This window comes from Fringilla coelebs (genome assembly GCF_963513975.1).
Source record: "Fringilla coelebs genome assembly, chromosome: 12".
In the NCBI taxonomy this organism is placed as follows: Eukaryota; Metazoa; Chordata; class Aves; order Passeriformes; family Fringillidae; genus Fringilla; species Fringilla coelebs.
The window spans coordinates 12,382,929-12,400,588 of record NC_140038.1 but is presented as its reverse complement, the minus strand read 5'-3'; the positions used below and the strand labels follow the sequence as shown (position 1 = coordinate 12,400,588).

The 17,660-nt window shown below is 42.7% G+C and overlaps 1 protein-coding gene across 2 annotated transcripts in view; it reads right to left on the bottom strand.

Moving 5' to 3' along the window:
• The window catches only part of TRPM7 (transient receptor potential cation channel subfamily M member 7), a 52,194-nt gene extending 40,810 nt beyond the window's left edge, over positions 1 to 11,384 (bottom strand). For both annotated transcript variants that reach the window (XM_084214028.1, XM_084214029.1), the window contains exon 1: positions 11,132 to 11,384. In XM_084214028.1, the coding sequence (XP_084070154.1) occupies positions 11,132 to 11,134 (3 nt within the window). In that variant the 5' untranslated portion in view covers positions 11,135 to 11,384. The remainder of the gene's footprint in view (positions 1 to 11,131) is intronic.
• Positions 11,385 to 17,660: the final 6,276 nt, after the last annotated feature.

The following is a 17,660-nucleotide window of genomic DNA, read 5'->3' as shown; positions in this document are numbered from 1 at the left end:
ACCAGATCTACATGAAAGGACTCGTTTGGCTCAAACATTTCTGGCAAGTGCTGGGCTTACCTTGCACGTGCCACAGAGGGTGTAGGAACAGACAATCCTATAAACTCTGGATTAATTTTTGGAAGAAATGAGGCTTGGGGCATGGTTTCAGCAGTAAAGCAACTCACATAATCTGGATGCAGTTGCTGTCCTCCTCAAGCAACCTCCAGTTCCTTCCCCATTCACACAGGGAATACAATCACAGGTGCAAGAAAGGAGGCAGTGGTGGCCACCTCTGGAAATAAAGCAGTGGGAAAGGGCTCCTGTGACCGGCCAAATAATTAATCCTGCCCTCAATTTGCTTCCGCTTTGTTCCCTGATGGAAACCTCAGCTCTGGCAGCTGCTGCTCCTAGACAGCTTTAGAGGCTGCAAACCCCTCACCTCGTGCTAAGGATGTACTCCAGCCATATCTGTGCTGCAGATTTAAGGGAAGTCCTCCCTTTCTAGTTCATGAAGTGCATGAACATCTGATTAATTCAGTATGTGCTGAAGCACATTACAACTACAAAAGCAAACTGGAAGGGTGGATGCTGTTTGTCCTGCTCTACCACTTTCTTAGCTGTTCAATTTACAGATCTGACTTATTTTTCATGTCGTACAAAGAAAGACACTTCTCTATCTTCACAGCAAAGATTCTGGTGCCTCCTGACTTAAGTAGGCTATTATTAACTCACTAGAGCCATGGAAACTTGTTATCACTAAGGAATTTTTGACATAGCTGGCCTCAGACAACTCTTTGAACATCTATTAAAAAAAAAAAAAGGAAGCCTATGCCCACACTAATTATGGCAGATCAATAACATTTCTCTGAATACATGAGTGAGAAGGAAGAGCAACAGAACATCCTAGCGGGCACATGACACAGGAGACAGAATGAGACCACTGCTAAGGATGATGAACTTTCACAGAACCTATGTTTGGACACAGGATCTGGGAAAATAACTTTGTTATAATCAGAACTACTGAAACACTGGAAAGAGACCCATCTGCAAACACACAACCAAAGACCCAGCTGAAACTGATCTGGAAGTCTGGATTCTCCCTACCTGTACACACGTGCACACCAGTGTGCCAGTATTTGTTAGGCACAGCAGGGGAAGCAAACGTTTTGGTCAGCTCTAAAGTGATCAGACTCCTCGAACGATTAGAACAGACTGCAGAAAGTAGGATGAGCTGGCATCAAAGCAAGCCAAAACAAGAATTTGCTACAGTTCACCTACTGCCGAATTACAAAGACTTCAGCATTTTTAAATGCAGCTCATAACGAAGAGCTACTGGATTCAGTTACAATTCCACTGCCTGTCAAGACACAGCAGCAGCTCTCCTCTCCCAGGCAGCTCAGCCTGCAGCTGCTCAGGGCTGACTGCAGCCCCACCTCGGGGCACAAGAACCCTGACAGCATTCGAGAGACATCCATGTACCTAAACACTTACCAGAAGATAAAGCTCCCCACTGAAACTATTCAAGTAGTTTCTGTTTTCTACACTAGAAAAGTGCAAAGAAGAAACTTAACTGGGTTTGCTAAAGAAATGTGAAAGCAGCTAATTACTGTTTGAAGTAAAATACAATGTGTATTTAGGCACTTTCAAAAATTTCCATCCTGTTTTTGAGGGTTGTTTGAGCTTTTGATGCTTTCAGAGGCTCTTCTGTGTTAAATACCACAAGTCTAAGTAATTACTCAGAAACTAAATATATTATTTTTAGAAATAAAATATCCTCCTTTTTTTGTTTGGTTTGTTGGATTTTTTTGATTTTGTGTTGGGTTTCATTTTTTTTCCCAGGGTAGGAGAAGCAACTAATTAAATAATATTGACAGACCACAACACGACTTCACATGGGAAATGTTTTCTATTTATGGCAATTTCTTCCAGCATACTAAATGGCAGTAAAACTCACCAATGCTGTGTGGTATGTGGCACAAAGGCCTGTCTAAGCTGTACTGGACTAATACCTGGGACAGGCTCCTCCCTGGCCTGCTGGGAGAAGAGTGAAGACAATCATTCTAGAGAAACAAAAGACACCAGCAGGGAGGTGGAGGTCCTGGCAAAGCCAAGAAACACAGGAAAAATATTGGCTTTCACAGATGCAATTCTTCAAATTATAAAGTGAGGGTGCAGTCAGAGAAGACAAGATGAGGAAATTCCTACTCTGCCCTCCCACCCATTCTCCTGCTACTTCTCCCCCACCTGCAATTGTGCACTCACTCTTTGGGAAATTGATTGGGCTCCCTGAACCAACAAATTACCCTCAGGGAAAAAATAAAACAAGTAGGTAGCTCTAATATCAGAATTAAGAGATTCAGATGTAAACTGGACAGAAAACTAAAGCACAAGAAAAATCACATAGCCATGATCAGGGTGGGAAGAAGGGAAGTAGGACATCCCCTTTGGTAGCAGAAAGATACTGGGCTGAGCTGATCTAAGCATATTGCCAAAGTACATCAAAATAATCCCCAAAAGCACACAGGCTCTAGGCACCCAGGGAAAGACTACAGATCTATCACACAAAAAGATTTATTTTTTTAAAGCACAGACATCCTGATGTTCAGGAAGGAAAGGAAGTTAAGACTGTATTTCTTTATTTCTCAGAGAGATGCCAATGAAGCAAGAACATATTGCCTAAGGTCACATTTTGGAGGGGCAGATACCCTGTGTTTAAGAACACCATTCTCATCTAGCATTGAAGATTTGTTCTAATTCATGGTATAATTAACATTCAACTCCTAATACATTAATTACTAAAGATTTTTCTTGTCCTACATGCAAGATCTTTATATTTGTCAGAAAACCCCCAAAAACCCAGTAATGACACCCAAGAGGATAGTCAAAATGACTAACCTTATCTCAGTTGTGCTAATTTTTCTACATCCTCTTTGCAGAGAGAAAAGAGATGCTCTGAAACCCCCTTGGTCTCCACTGAGCAAGCCTGGGGACTCACTGCCTAATTAGCTCTTGTGAATGAATGATCCTCCCCCTCTCTGCAAAATCTACCTGGATTCTGCAGATTGCCCATGACCAGAAAACCTCCTTCCATAACCTGAGAACAGGATTTCTCTGAAGGCAGAAAAGCTTTGATCTTGCACATTTTCTCCACCAGGAAGAAAACACAGCCTGAAGTTGACTGCACTGTGCTGTCCAGCAGAGTGCTGTGATTTTACCAGTACCAAATATTTCTCTGGAGGGCCAGGAAACACCGGGCACAAGCAGAGGATACATCCGCACAATGCCCCGTTTGTTAGCAGCTCTCAGCACCGCAGAACGCTCACCTGTAACTCAAGCTGGCAGCCCAAACCAGGACAAGGGTGATGAGAGGTTTCTGCCCTCTTTCCCTATATAAGCAACATAAAAGGCCACATTGTTTCACTAAGGCCTTTGAAACAATTACAGAGAATTTAATGGTTAAGAGTCACGGAGTTGCACACGGAGCAGTAAAATTTATACTGAAAACTGCATGCACACAGACCGTGGGTTTTCTACAGCTGAAAATTAAACAATCATTTTTCTGCATAAGACTTTTATAAAAGAAACCAAGACTAAGACAGGCCAATTGCTTAATGAGGCATGGGCAGAAATCCTCATCAAGAGCATTTCTGAAGTTGCACAAATTAGAAGGGCGAAGGTTATTTAAGTGGCTATTTCTGTTTTTCAATGCCTCTGGCTGCAAAGCCAGTTGATGCCAGTTTAAGAGGTAAAAGTCCATCCCAACCTCCACATCTGTGCTTCGTGGCCCTGGCTGAGGCCAGGTGAGGGCTCACAGGGCTGTCCCCAGGGCAGCAAAGCCAGGAACACCTTCAGCAGTAATGGGGTCAGCCAAGAGGAGCCTGTGAAATCAGGGGGACCGAGCCTCTTCCAACCAGCTCTGCAGCCAGAGCCATTGCCACACTAGACAGTGCCACGTTCCAAGACAGCTCTCTGGGATATTTGTCAGCTAAGGTGGCATTTATTGTTCTTTCCCTAGTGCAAGGTTACTACCACAAGCAGGAGTTCCTTCAAGATTAATCTCTCAAATTCTTCATCCAAAAGATCACCTTCAGCCATATACTCTTCTAATCTTCTTCACATACTACAGCTGAAGTTTTATTAAACTTTCTGTTTAACAGGATTCTGCAAACTACAGACAATAATGCAGCCAGGGAACACAGGAGAAACTGGTAAGAGTTTGACATTTAAAACATCATCAACTGCACCTACTCGTGTAGATTAACTGATTTTTATAATTGAGGAGAAAGTTGATTAACAGTTCTGTAATTACACAACTGGTATTTTTAGGCTCTAATCATGTGTCACTTAAGCACATGCATAATTTAACCTATCCAGGTGACTGAAGTTATGCCTAAAGACTTGCATGACCTGCAGCAGCACCAGGGACAGCCTTTGAAAGGAAACAGCTTTTTCAGAGTGGCTCTAGCCACAAACTAGAATACTGCATTACACTCACAACACAAAGCCAATCTACATGCAATTTTAACAATGTTGTACAGCAGCATGACTGTCTTTGAACCTGTCCACATGGCTGCTGTGCTGAGCTCTGGCACGTACATTAGTAGAATATAGCTTTAATTTCTCCTAACTCAAAGAAACAGGTTCAGCTCCCTGAGAAAGTCAAACAAGAATGGGAACAGCACTAAAAAGCAAATATGTTGCATGCTAAGAACAGTGAAAAAAAATCCAGCAATATTTTTTTACATGAGACAAGTTACCAGTAAATCATTTGCCAACAAAAAAACCTGATGGGAGGGATCAAACTCATCTTAGTGCAGCTCAGTGCAGAGACAGACTGGAGCACAGCACATCTGGTAAAAACAAGTGATCTTGAATCTGTTAGCACACATTCAGAAAAGCAGGTCAAGAAAAACATCCTGTGTGAACAAGAATTTAGATACAGGAGTACTCAAGAATAGGCACCAAGTGCTTGCAATTAAGGCAAGGCTACAAAGCAATCTGGTTTGTACTTTGAAGAGGCCATGGAACCTGACTTGTGTTGGTACAGCTCCATCCACGCCTGTGCACAAGGCTGTGAGACCCAGAAAAGATTCATGTGCCATGGGTGATGCACAGAGTAACTGAATACTTACTAATGCAATAGCACAAACCAAATCTCAGGCACCTTGGAGCAAGCTTCCAATCCAGCTTCACAGCTCCTGTCAAGCCTGGGGTGCCACAATCCCATTTTCCTAAGCCTCTGCACATGATCCCAACCTATCTCATACCAGCACCAGCATTTATGCAGTCACATGGAAGCTGGTTCAGGAAAACGACCAACAAAATAATCCACAAAAAAAAAAGGAAAGGAGGTGACGGGAAGTGTGTTGGATTCAGATCCCCAGTGACTGAGCACAAAGGAGCACAAAGCGACAGGTGAAAGGGACACAGCCAGGTTTTATAGGAGTTTTGACTGGATTACAACACACCTTTAAGAAGAGCTTTGGCACATATGGGAACAGCTAGCAAAGGGCTTGAACAGCAACCCTTAACCTGAGGTAATTACCCTGCAACACATCTCAAGCACTCCAGGTCAGTCAGAAAGTATATTGTCAATAAAATGAGTAAGAGTGGGAAGGACTGGGCTGCTAAATAACACTAGCTCTAGGAGAGCCAAACTCTAGACATTTTTAAGCAATAAGTGCTAGTGAAATTAAATTTTCCTAACAAAGCATCTGGAAATTCATTTGCAGAAGGCATATATGTAGATTTGTTTATTAAACTTAAACCTTTAGAGCCAAGTTTTTCAAGTCCATATCTCACAAAAACTGCAGCATTAGAGAAAAAATTAGCAGACATTTGGGTAAGAACCATCAGGTGGGGATACCTTGCAAAATTCAACCCAGCATAAGTCAGGGGACTAGGACTACAAAGTGAAAACTCTGAGCAGAGGTGACAAGAATCAAGTAGATAAGGTAAAGAAAATGAGTAGAGGTAAGTGGGAACAAAGCAGGGAACAAAAGCTGGGATTCAATTACAAAAACCATTGTGCTACCACTGACTGAGCTGTAACAGACACTTTCCCAGGCTTTGAGGATTACAGAGTTATGGTGAAAGGTTGAACACCTAGATTAAACTCATTTAGAGTTGTAAATGAGCATTCTCAAGTAAGAATGATTTAGTGTAACACAGCAAAAATATACATCATTAATCACCCAAATGTTGCCAGTAAAAAAATCAAACCAAAAATTAAAATCAGCAAACCAGAACTTAATCGCAATATGCCAATTCTCAAAACTACAACTTCTTTCCTTTTTTTTTTTTGCATCTGCTCAGTTTAGCAGTAAACAGTTAAAGGCAGAATCCAACAGCACTAGGAGTCATGACCAAGAAACAAAAGTCATGACCAAGAAACAAAAAGATCTTGAAAAAGAGGTCCAATGCTCTCCAAATGAAAGAGGCCTCAAATTTTTGCTATTAAATTACTATCAGTAAGTGTTAACATTGGTAAGACTCACACGTGCATAATTTTCAAAAACTATAAGCACACAACTACACTCATTGAAACTGTGTATTGGCCTGGTGCATGCTCTTTGCAAAACATATGATTTGCATTTAAACAAAATGAGCTCTTGGTGTTGGACTATATATGATGTAAATTAGGGCTCTCCACAGACAGGCTGAAGATGAAGTCCCATTAAAGCTTCACAGAGGGTTTACCATAGGTGTTTCTGAAGCTGGATGACCTAAAAACATCAGTTGTCCAACTACATGCAGCAGAGTACTAACTTGATTATTTAATCAGCCTCTAAAATTCTGATTTTGCAGCTGTAGAAAAATCAACAGATATGCCATCACACAAATCTTACTCCATCCTCTTTGAGCTGAGAACAAATGAAACAAAGATGGGTTGACATACATTAACTCAGCAGCTGCACATTTGCAATACACAGTGTTTAAACATTTCAGAAAATGTGACAACAAAATGCTTAAGCTACAATGAGTTTGTACAAATCTTCAGAAAAAAAAAAACTTATACTGCTCTTAATAATATAAAGATAAATAAACTAACTGTGATGCAATTCTTAGGACTTTTTTTAAGAAACACAGAAATCCCCATAATCAAGGTTCAATCCAAGCCTACCACTTCAGTAGCATTTGAACTTGGGTTTAGTTAAGGGGAAAAAACTGCACAACTTACAAACCAAGTTTTAATGTGCTGTTGGTTTGGTACCATACTTACAGTTCTCCTTGGCAATTAACCACTTCTATCTTACAGACTAATCCTGCAACATCCTTATACCATATCCTGTCAAACCACCTGCCACAGGTAAATATTCTGCCCTTTCATAAAGCAGTTTTCAGAACTACCAGCACCACTATTAGCAATACAGTTATTTTACTCCCTGTATTCCCCACATGTTCAGCACACTTTTCACCCAATTTTTAGGAAGGAAAAAGAAGTTGTATTCAGTTTATCTCTTGCTTTTTTATATTTCATTATCCCATCAGAAGTTCACTGGCCTTTCCTTCTTGGAAAGAACACAGGAATAAGAATGGTCCTCTGCTCACCTAGCAGCAATTAGGCAACCTGTGTGGTCCTTTCTCCTGTGCAAAAGTTATAATAGCTGGGGAAAGAAACAAACTCAGGTTGTTCTGTGGGTCCAGCACACCTGGCAGTTAAAGAAAATGGCTCACATTCCACATGCTCAGCAAAATATAGGTGTAAAGGCTGAAAGAAACTCACCACTCCTCGAGAAAGCTAGTGCTCCTTCCACCACTGGAACAGCTGTGATGGAGACTGCTCTTGGAATCCCCACTGCTGCTCAGGGCTGTGGTCCCACCCAGTTAAGGTGCAGCTGTTCAGCTCCTTAATGACTGGCTGCTACCAAGAAGACAAATCACCTCCTGCACATCCTCCCTGCCCTCCTGCACAGCAGCAGGGATGCCCAGCTAATCCTGTGCTGAGCCAGGACAGGGAGCAAAGCTGGCCAACACTAAGGCTTTGGGAGTTTACTTTTTCTGTTCTTTTGTTAGATTAGTTTTCTATTACTTAAAACATAAAAACACCTACAATTTAAGCATAAGAAAAGCCAAGCTTCTCATAATAAAAATAACAGAAACCAAAGATTAGATAGACCACTTTCAGTACTGGCTGTATCCCGATATATGACACCATCACCTCTATGTTCTCATTATGTGAGGAAAGTAAAGGGATTAAATTTAAAAAAAAGACAATAACAGAACTGCAGAGACTACAATAGAGGAAAGAGGGCTTCAGGCCAGAAAATACAAAGAAAGTGTGCAACAAAAGTTCAAGTTTACCACAGGTCAAGTGGACTATTTTTTGTAGAACCAATGAAGCACAGACTCACTTGTCAGGGGCCACAGCTATTTGTCAGCATCAGAGGTAAAAAATGACATAGCTTTAATAATTATGTAAGTATCTTATCCAAATACACACAAAGGATGAGATTAATCAGTAATTTATCTAATGAAAAGTCAGCTGCTGAAATTTCAACCACTGAAGGTAAAATGCACCAAGACAGAATTCCTCACAGACACAAGAAACATCACGCCAAAATCAAAACCTCAATTCTGAAAAACACACACACTGATTTTACTATCAGTCTGCCCTTAAAATAGTGAGGAAAAGAAACAGAACTAATGTTGCTTGTTTCACGAAATAAACAGAGCATGTAAATATCACAGCCAACGTAGATACTGCTGAAAGAAACTTGGAATTCCAAAAGAAATAAATATCAGCTTAAAAAAAAAAGACAAAGACATGTTTTCCAGTTAAATATTATGGCATGAGAAGTGTAATTTCATACTGCCTTGGTATTTCAAAGCCTTACAATATAGAAATCCATTCTCATGCCATTCAAGACTGCAAAATTCTATCAAGCATCTCTCTTCACACACAATTTTTGACAAGTCCTCTTAGAGATTTATTTGCAACATTTCTGGTGTCAAAGAGCAAACCAGTATAGCCAAACTCTATTGTGCCAGAATCAGTTATTGAAGTTCAAAACAATATTGTTCTGTTTAGAAAAAGTTCATCTGTCATGACTGTCCATGAGGATTGAATAGTTAACAGAAAGGCACCTCATGAATGGGCCATGAAAGAGAAGCATGAAAAATTTGGGTGTTGGTCCAAAGTTTCCAGGAAAGGGAAGCACAGCAAGTGGCAAAGATAACGATGAGAAAAAGAGAGGACTTTAAATGCTGCAGTCTATCACCAGCAGAGCAGAGAAAGCTGGGCTGATGTGGTAAGACAAAATGGTAATGCAGCAAGACTAGTTAGGCAGAGCCTCAAGGGACAAGAAAATAAATGAAAGTTTAAAACACAATGGAGTAACTCTCTCCAAGATAATCCACGTGGGGAGATAGATGATCTGATACAGATAGTGTGAGATAACTGTCAAAAGCAAGGCGATGTTTCAAGGTGCCTTTGTATGACAAGTGAACATTACCCTTCCACTGCTGAGCTCAAGCAAGCAAAAAAGTATCAAAGTACAACATCAGGAAACTAAGGTACAAACAGTCCAAACTCAGCCTAAATAGCTCCACATGCACAAAGGCTCCCCCCCTCCTGCCTTGAAATAGCAAAGTCAAGAATGGCTTCCTACCATAAGGTATGAAGGATGATCTAGCAGACATTTATCTCACCCACACAGACACATTTAAAAAAAAAAAGACTGAACAGCCGGAATTGCCACATTGAATAACTCACTCCTTAGAATAATTCCTGATTTAATGTTGGACACCGTCCAGCAATTATTCAAAGTTGTTAAATAGTCCCGAAGCAGCAGGGAAATTTTAGCAAAATGAGCTTGCCTAAAATGTCCTATATTCATCTCAACCAAAACACCTGTTTAACAGAGGTTTCAAAACATTTGGTAAACACACAGCAAATATTAAACCCTGCAAACACACAACATTGCCAGAAAGGCTGCTGAGTCTTAAATTTACAGAATTATGATGGGTGAAAGCAATCTGTACATTTCTAGGCTCTGTCAGCACCAAAAAAAAAAAAAAAAAACCAAAAAAACACCCACCAGAGCTAAATTTAAAAAATGAAATAAAAGAACCCAAATCCTCCACTCCTCAAAACTAAACCCAACATCAAACTACTTTACTTCAGGTGAGAAGAGCAAGTACCACGCAAGTGAGAGATGCCAAGCACTCTTTTAAGTCAGAATGGAAGGTCGCATTTTCAGCTTCTTCCTAGAGGAGTGATGGATTTGCAGTTTCTAGAACACAGCCCACATTTCCACACAGTTCACAGCTATACTCAGAAATGGAAGATTCATGGGCACGAATCCCCGTGTTTTTTATGAGAACACCGTGAAATAAAACACCTTTATTTAAAATGAAACAAAGCATCTTACTAGAAGTTCAAGGAAGCTGTAGAAATCCATAAATTTGGACTTTTCGCTTATATTTTTAAAATTACTTGACAGCGCTTGAAGCAATAAGCCACCCTAAATTCTTTAAATATTAAGGAATAAACTTATAGGGATGAAGAGCCGTTTAACAGCCAGAATATAGAGCAGGATTTGAAATTGTTTTCCTGGCAGACACTCATACATCTCTAAGTATATATATGCTCCTTTATGCATAACATGTTGAAAGTGCAAAAATCAAATAGGTGTAAAGAGCAGAAGGGAAGGACTGCTGCAGCCCAGAGAACTACACCGTGTGAATTCCGGTTTCAGAGCAAACCACGACGAACGGAGGCAGCGCTATCGGGGAGCTCTCGTTTCTAAGCGGTGCGGTGCCTCCGCCGCGGCTGCCGGCGCCGCTCGGGGCGCGGAGGGTGCGCGGGAGCGGCGGCTGCCCCGGGCACCGCGCGGGGAGGGCGGCGGCGGCGGCGGCGGCGGCGGGAGCCTCGCCCGGCGGCGCGGGGCATTCCCGGCCGGCAGCTCCGGGAGGGCCGGGCCCGCGGGCAGGAGATGAGCGGGGGCCGGCAGCGCGGAGCCCGAGCGTCCCCTCCGGCCCGGGCGGCGGGCAGCGGCGGCGGGAGGCGGCCGCGGCGGCTCGGGGCGGCGGGGACCCGCAGCAGCCGGCTGGGACAGGTCTGATCCGGCGGCCCCGTCCCTGCCCCCTCCCCGCCGGGCGCGCCCGGCCCCGCCACCCCGGCACCCCCGCACCCCGCGGCTCTCACCATTCTCCTCAGGGCCGGGCTGGGTCTCGGCGCCGACTCTGGTTCTCCTCCCGCCGGGCAGCTCCTGCTCGTGGTTCGGCGTCGGCGGTGGCGGGGCCTGTCTCCATCTATCGGGGCTGGGCTCGGCGGCAGCGGAGGGCTGGGTGGGGAGCGGCCGGGCGAGGACGACGCTCCGGGGACGAAGGGAGGCGCGGGACGCGGGGGACGGCGCTGGTTCGGCTCCGCACCGGGACTCAGGGCTGGCGGCGGTCTCGGCCCGGCGCCTCTTTCTCATAATTGTGCGACTCGGCCGGCGGAGGAGCCGCGGCGCTGCCGCGTCAGCGCGCACCGCCCCCGGCAGGAGGAGGGGGCTGGCGGGGCGGTGCTGCCCGCCCGCGTCCCCTCGGGGCGGGCCGGCCGGGGCTGTGAGGGGGTCTCTCGGCCTCTCCCCAGCACCGGTGAGCCCCGAGCGGGGTCCCGAGATACCCAGAGAAGGCGTCAGCGGCTGCAGGCGGGCAGGCGGCCGTGCTGCCGGTGAGGTGAAGGCGGAGATGTTAAAAATGGAGATTCCGAGAGAGAAACCCGCCTGGCTGGGAAGGCGCGGCGGAGAGGGGCCCCGCACCTCCTCACAGGCAGCGGCTTCGCTCGCGTGGGGCTGCGCGGCGTCCCCGAGGGCACGGAGCCGACAGGACCGGGCGCCTCGGCCCGGCTCCATCCCGGCCGGCTCTGCCCCGGAGGGGGACCCGGCCTTGCTCCCTGTCAGAGCCCCAGGGCAGCCAACAGCCTGAGCTCAGATTAGCGCACGCTTTTCTTGCCGGCCCTGCTCGCACATGGCAGTGCCGCCATTAGCACCGCGTCGGGGGCATCTTCTAACAGGCCTGAGTCAAACTGGGGGAAATTCCGTTTTGGAGGGAAAAAGGAGAATGGATTTCTTCCACTTCAGTCAACTCAGTTTCCAGTTTAGATTAGGAAGTGCCATGGGGAGAAACCTTGTCTTCTTTGTCCCTGTATGCAATCTGCAAACTTGGAGAATCAGTACCACAAATGAAAAGCCTCATACAATAATTTTTACTATATATGTCATTATACAGCTTTTGCAACAAACTCTGCTTGAGTAAACAGCATTTTTAAGGGAGGAATGAGAGATTGGGTTTGGCTTAAATTATTTGTGTTCCTTAAATTAAAAAAATTAAAGAGATCCTAGAAAAATCTCTCATCTCTTTTTGAAATACCATGACCATACAAGAGCAGTAATTATATATAAACTCAATCCAAACATTCAAAGTCATTTAAAACCTTTGGGTTTTCATAGTCAGGTTTGATCATTTGTCTGATATTGTTAGTTATCTCTCTCCCCTTGCTGCAAAATGCCAGCATTAGTGTTGGGCTGAGCTGACACCTGGACCCCAGGCTTGTGCATCACAGGGTAACACAGTCCACTCCAATGACCAGACAGGCACAATCAGAAATCAAACCAAGCATTAACTTGCAGCAGACACTTGAGCCTTTTTTTTTTTTTTTTTAATAGAACTGTAGCTAACAAGAAACAAAAGGCTCTTGCATTAACAGCTGTTTAGCAGGGCAAGTCCAGTTGTAAATTCTGGTGTCAGAACACCTTTGCTGCGGACAATAGGTGCAAATTTGGGAAGACCCAGCAACTGAGGCATCCAGCTCTAATTTAGGGTGTTGCAGGGAGTTCCTCAGCTGCAGGGGAGCTCCTAATGCTTGTTTTAAGTTAACTTCAGAAGAATTCCTGCTATCTTACATAGATATGAAAATTAGGCTCTTAGGACTCTCCATTTCCATAGAAATGGAAAATTAGGCTTTTCCAGGAAAAATTTAAACGATTTCTGAGTACAGGATCACACAACAAAGAGGCTCCATTCACTCTCCTGCTGTGTAGAAGTCCCAAGCCTGCTATCTGCCACTACTTGTTCCTGCCCAGATTCCCATGTGCTTGTTCTTGGCTTAGGGAGCAGGAACAGAAGGAGTGGTGAAAGCCCAGTAGAATTTTTTTGGAAATGGTTCAAGAATCTTCCAAAGTAGAGAAAATGGGGGATTTCTGAATTTTTGTGTTGACACCATAAAGCATTTCTGAGAAATAACCTCATTCCTTCTTCCTCTCTCCCTCTTCTTTCCTTTCCAATTAATTGATCTAAATCTCACATCCCACATTAGATTAATGAGTCAGTTCTATTACTAGATTCTTCACCTCATCTCACAGCAATACTTTGGCTATATTGACTTGATTCTCATTATTATCATGTTGGGCTCTAAGTTTAATATTTGTAAATCCAAGAGCTTGAAGAAGCAAGGAAATAAGGATAAAGTAGCTGAAGGCCAACCTAGGCATGATCCTTCTCTGGTACAAGCTATTAGTTTAGGACAATGTGTGTAAGGTGAGGAATTTCCATGCCTTGTTTTCCTGTTGATCCTGCAAAACTGTAGAGATCAACATCAAACTGTTTCAGAGTTCAGCTGTGATAAGCTTAGTTGGAAAGAGCACATTGTTTCAGGAGCAGCTTGGGATGAAAATGAAAGGAAAATGAGTCATCAACATCCTCTCTGCCTCGTGCTGTCTGGGGGAGCATGAGCCTTCAGTGCCGTGGAGGCAGGGACAGGGTGCCAGAGTGACACACATCCCTGTGACCTGGCACTGAGGCACACGGCCTAAGGAAGTCACCTTATATCCTCTTACTACCTAGATCAGCCCGTGCAGAACATGGCATGATTTGACCCTAAACCAGTAGTTAGTCATCCAAAAAGTGGATTCTTGTACATTCAGATGTTAAATCTTGTAAATTACTGCAGGTAGGATAAATATTTGCTGCTTGTCATGCTAAGTGTTACCTTTCATTCACACCAAAAGTCAGCTCAAAATTCCTCTATCTCCTTCCAAATCAACACCTGTCAGCTGTGAATGACAAGGAAATAATGAAGCATTATTTTATACCTTATGGCATTTAAGGACCATTAACCTGAAGCAAGCTTCTGCTATCTCAGATTGAATATAACTGGTTTTTAAAAAAACTCCTTTTGTTAGGTGGTTCCCATATCTCATTTTTACATCTCAAATCAAGCTATCAGCCTGTCCTTGACACATTTATTATGTAATCATCACTAGACCTAGTAAAGTTTGTGATGTCAACCCCAATAGGTTTTACATCCCATTACTGTAACTCGATTTCAATGTAAGTGCTAAAGGATAAGAAACCTTTCTTAGGAAGCTCTTATCTCGATATTGCAATGCCCAGTAGCCAGGATGCTGTTCTTCAATTGCTCACCCTCACATGGATGATACACCGACTCATGCTTAGGGAAAAAAAAACCCACAGCATTCCAATTGATGAGAAACTAAATGAGTTACCATTAAATGAAAGTGACCTGGTTTTGGTTTTGTTTGTTTGACACTATAAAAAGTTTTACCAGATATGTGCTGTTATTCTGCAGTTGTTCAAAATAAGTGCTAGAGTTCAAGCAGTTAAATAAGTTGCAAATGCTAACTGATAAGGAGATCTAGTTAATGTCCCACTCAAAGCCAAACAAAAACAGAAATGTAGAAAATGAATGTAAAAAACCAGAATTTAGAAAACATTTTTTTGTCCCACAGTGAAGTAGTCTGTGGCAGAAAAGAGTTACTATTTATTCATTTTTCATATTTTTGAAAGAGGGGTGAAGTCTCCCAAATGCGTTATTTTTTCCTTTGGCCACAGGTTTGTCCTTTTCTGATTTACCCAGGTAAATTATTTCTCCAGCTGCAGCTGTAGTGGTAACTCAGCAGTTTACATTCAGACTGCTACTCCTAAAAACTGAAGATAGCTTTTTTTTTTCCACATGGAAGTTTAAAATTTGTCAGGTAAGGCGAAAAACATACAATGACACAGATTAAAGGGATCTGTAAGTCCCCTCAATTTTTTGTGAAAGATTTTCTAGTGCTGATGTTGCTATTTCTTGTGACAACATTTGTCCAGTACCTTTCATATAATATACCAAATAACATTACAATCACATAACTTGGCAACAATTCAAAATAAAATGTTTCAGAATGGGATGAAGTAAAAACAGCGAGGAGGAGGCTTCTTGCCATTGAAACTAGGGAAAATAAAACTTAGAAAATTTGTAACTTCACAGGTTTTAAATGGTTTAGTAATATTGGTTACTTTGTTGATTTGTGGTACACCTCAGAGTCACACATCTTCTGAAGAGGTCCCAAAGTTTTAATTACCTTTTTGCATTATATTAAGGTTCCTTAAAGGCAAAAAGTAGTTGGCTAAGCAATGTATTAGCGTTAACAGCTGAATGAATGGCAAATCCCCACTAACCTAGGGAAGGAGTGGAGGGTGGCTTTCTGATGGCAGCACAAAGGGCTCAATGACCAAACACACCAAGCTCAGAGTGCAAAACCAGTAACTCCAGTTCAACTTTGTGCTAGGACTCCTCACATCCAAATTAGGCAACAGAGAGTGCGGGTTTTCAGTTTAAAAATCTGCATTAAAGATATACCATAGTAATAGCAAGGGATATCGAGTTAATGAGGTTATTGAGCACAGGCAATCCAGAATGTTCTTTTACAGGCTCCATGAGTGCACAAAAAGAGATACATAACCCAACCCATCATCTAAAGTAGAATGTAAGCGTATCCTGTATTTGGGAATATGATATGTTACTTCCTGCTCAGAAAACAGTGAGAGCTTAACCAACACAGGGCACAGCCTTGCACAAAACTGCCAAGGGTGTGCCTCCACACATCTCTATTTAGATGTGTAAAATCAGTAGCTGCCAGGAACTGTATGGGTGCATTTACAACATAATGGTGACCCTTTGCAAGATTTTATCAGTGTCTGTCTTTAAAAATATAACTAAAATGACTTTATCTCAGTTTCGTTCTTTCTGAACCTTCTCCTCCCTTTAGCTTTTTAGAAGAGCTTCCCTGTGAAAATTGTTTCTGCTGCAATCTTTGGGCCCACAAATTCTTGTGTTTTCAGTTGTTGGCAGCTGAGCAGATGGTCAGGCAGTGAGGTGGCCTTTGCACAGAGATGATCCACGTTGAAGACACAGAGGTGCAGCATCTCCTTCCAGGACTGTGCTGCCTGAACCAGCAGGGAAAGCAACAGCAGCTGAAGGTACCTGAATTTTACCAATGCAAAAAGAGAAAGCTCACAGAGCTCTGCTTCTTGATGTTTTGGTGTTTTTTTTTTAATCCAGGGATAGGTAACTCATAATCCAAATGTAAAATTTTAGGTGACTCTATATGGGAGAGGTCCTAATTGTACAATTTGAAATTCTTATGTGATAGTGACCATGACAAAAAAAGTCACTTTGTCCTGCAGAAGCTTGCTCCTCCATTTCTTAGAGAAGGAGGTACCAGTGGGCATGCATTTGCTCTTGGTTCCATAATGTATTATAATGTAAATGTTACTATAATGTAAATTTACTTAAATTTAGTTTTTAAATCAGCTACCACAGAAATACTTGTCTACTAGATAAATATCTGTTTGCTAATTTTCTGTAGTCAGTTCCTTTAAATCCATGAGGATGGATCAATTCTCCAGCATAAGTTTCCACTACCTTTTGAAATATTTAATTAAAAGGAGACCACTTTTCTTGTAGCATTGACAGGAACACATAACAACAAGGGTGGAAATGAAATTAACAGAACTACTGTTGAACTTTTAAATGTACCAATCCTGTCAAATTTCCTTGTATTCTTAAGTGTGTACAATGCCCAAGTTCACAAACTGCCAGCCTTTTCACAAAATATGGGGAGACCCAGCATGAACACATTTCAGCCCCTGACGAAACTGCAAACACCCTTACTTTTTTTTGTTTCCAAATCTAAGCCTGGCACTTGCACCACCATTAATGGAACCCTAGAAAGTCAGTGGGACCATCACACAGACAAGGACATGCAAAAGATCAGCTTGTTTTAAGCTCCTGTTACTGGTGGCTTGAGCTGGTGGGCATGATGCTGTGTTTGTTTTCACAGAGTCCAAAAGATTAAACTTCCTCATTAATGGTCTCCATACTGGAACAGAGGAACATATTATTGGTCCAAGATAGTGTGCAAAGTCACTTCAAATCATGCTGGTACTGCTCCAAATTGAAAAGAGGAAAGAAAGGAGGTCCTATGTTCATGGGCAAGGAGAGAACAGAAGCCAGACAGCAGAATACCTATGAGCACACACCTCTTTGATCTAAGCACCTTCTTGGTTAAAAGGTCTTTGAGCTGCAAGCAAAAACCTATTCTCAGCTATTTGATGTCCTCAGTATTCAGAGAAACAGGATCTTGCACATTCTTTATCAGTAAGAGGAATTCCAGAGATACCTGAGCTTCCACCATCAACCTCTCTCAAGAACACAAAACCTTGAACTTTGATTGCTCACCAGTGACAAAAAGGATAACAGTCTGAATTGCCCTTCTTCTTTCCTCAAAAACTGTAGGGATAACGCATTCACCCAGAAAATGTGCTGTATGGGCTACTTGAAAACAAAACAGTGCTTTAGCTTCTGAAAGCATTAGAAATCCAAAGACAACTTTTAAATATATTTC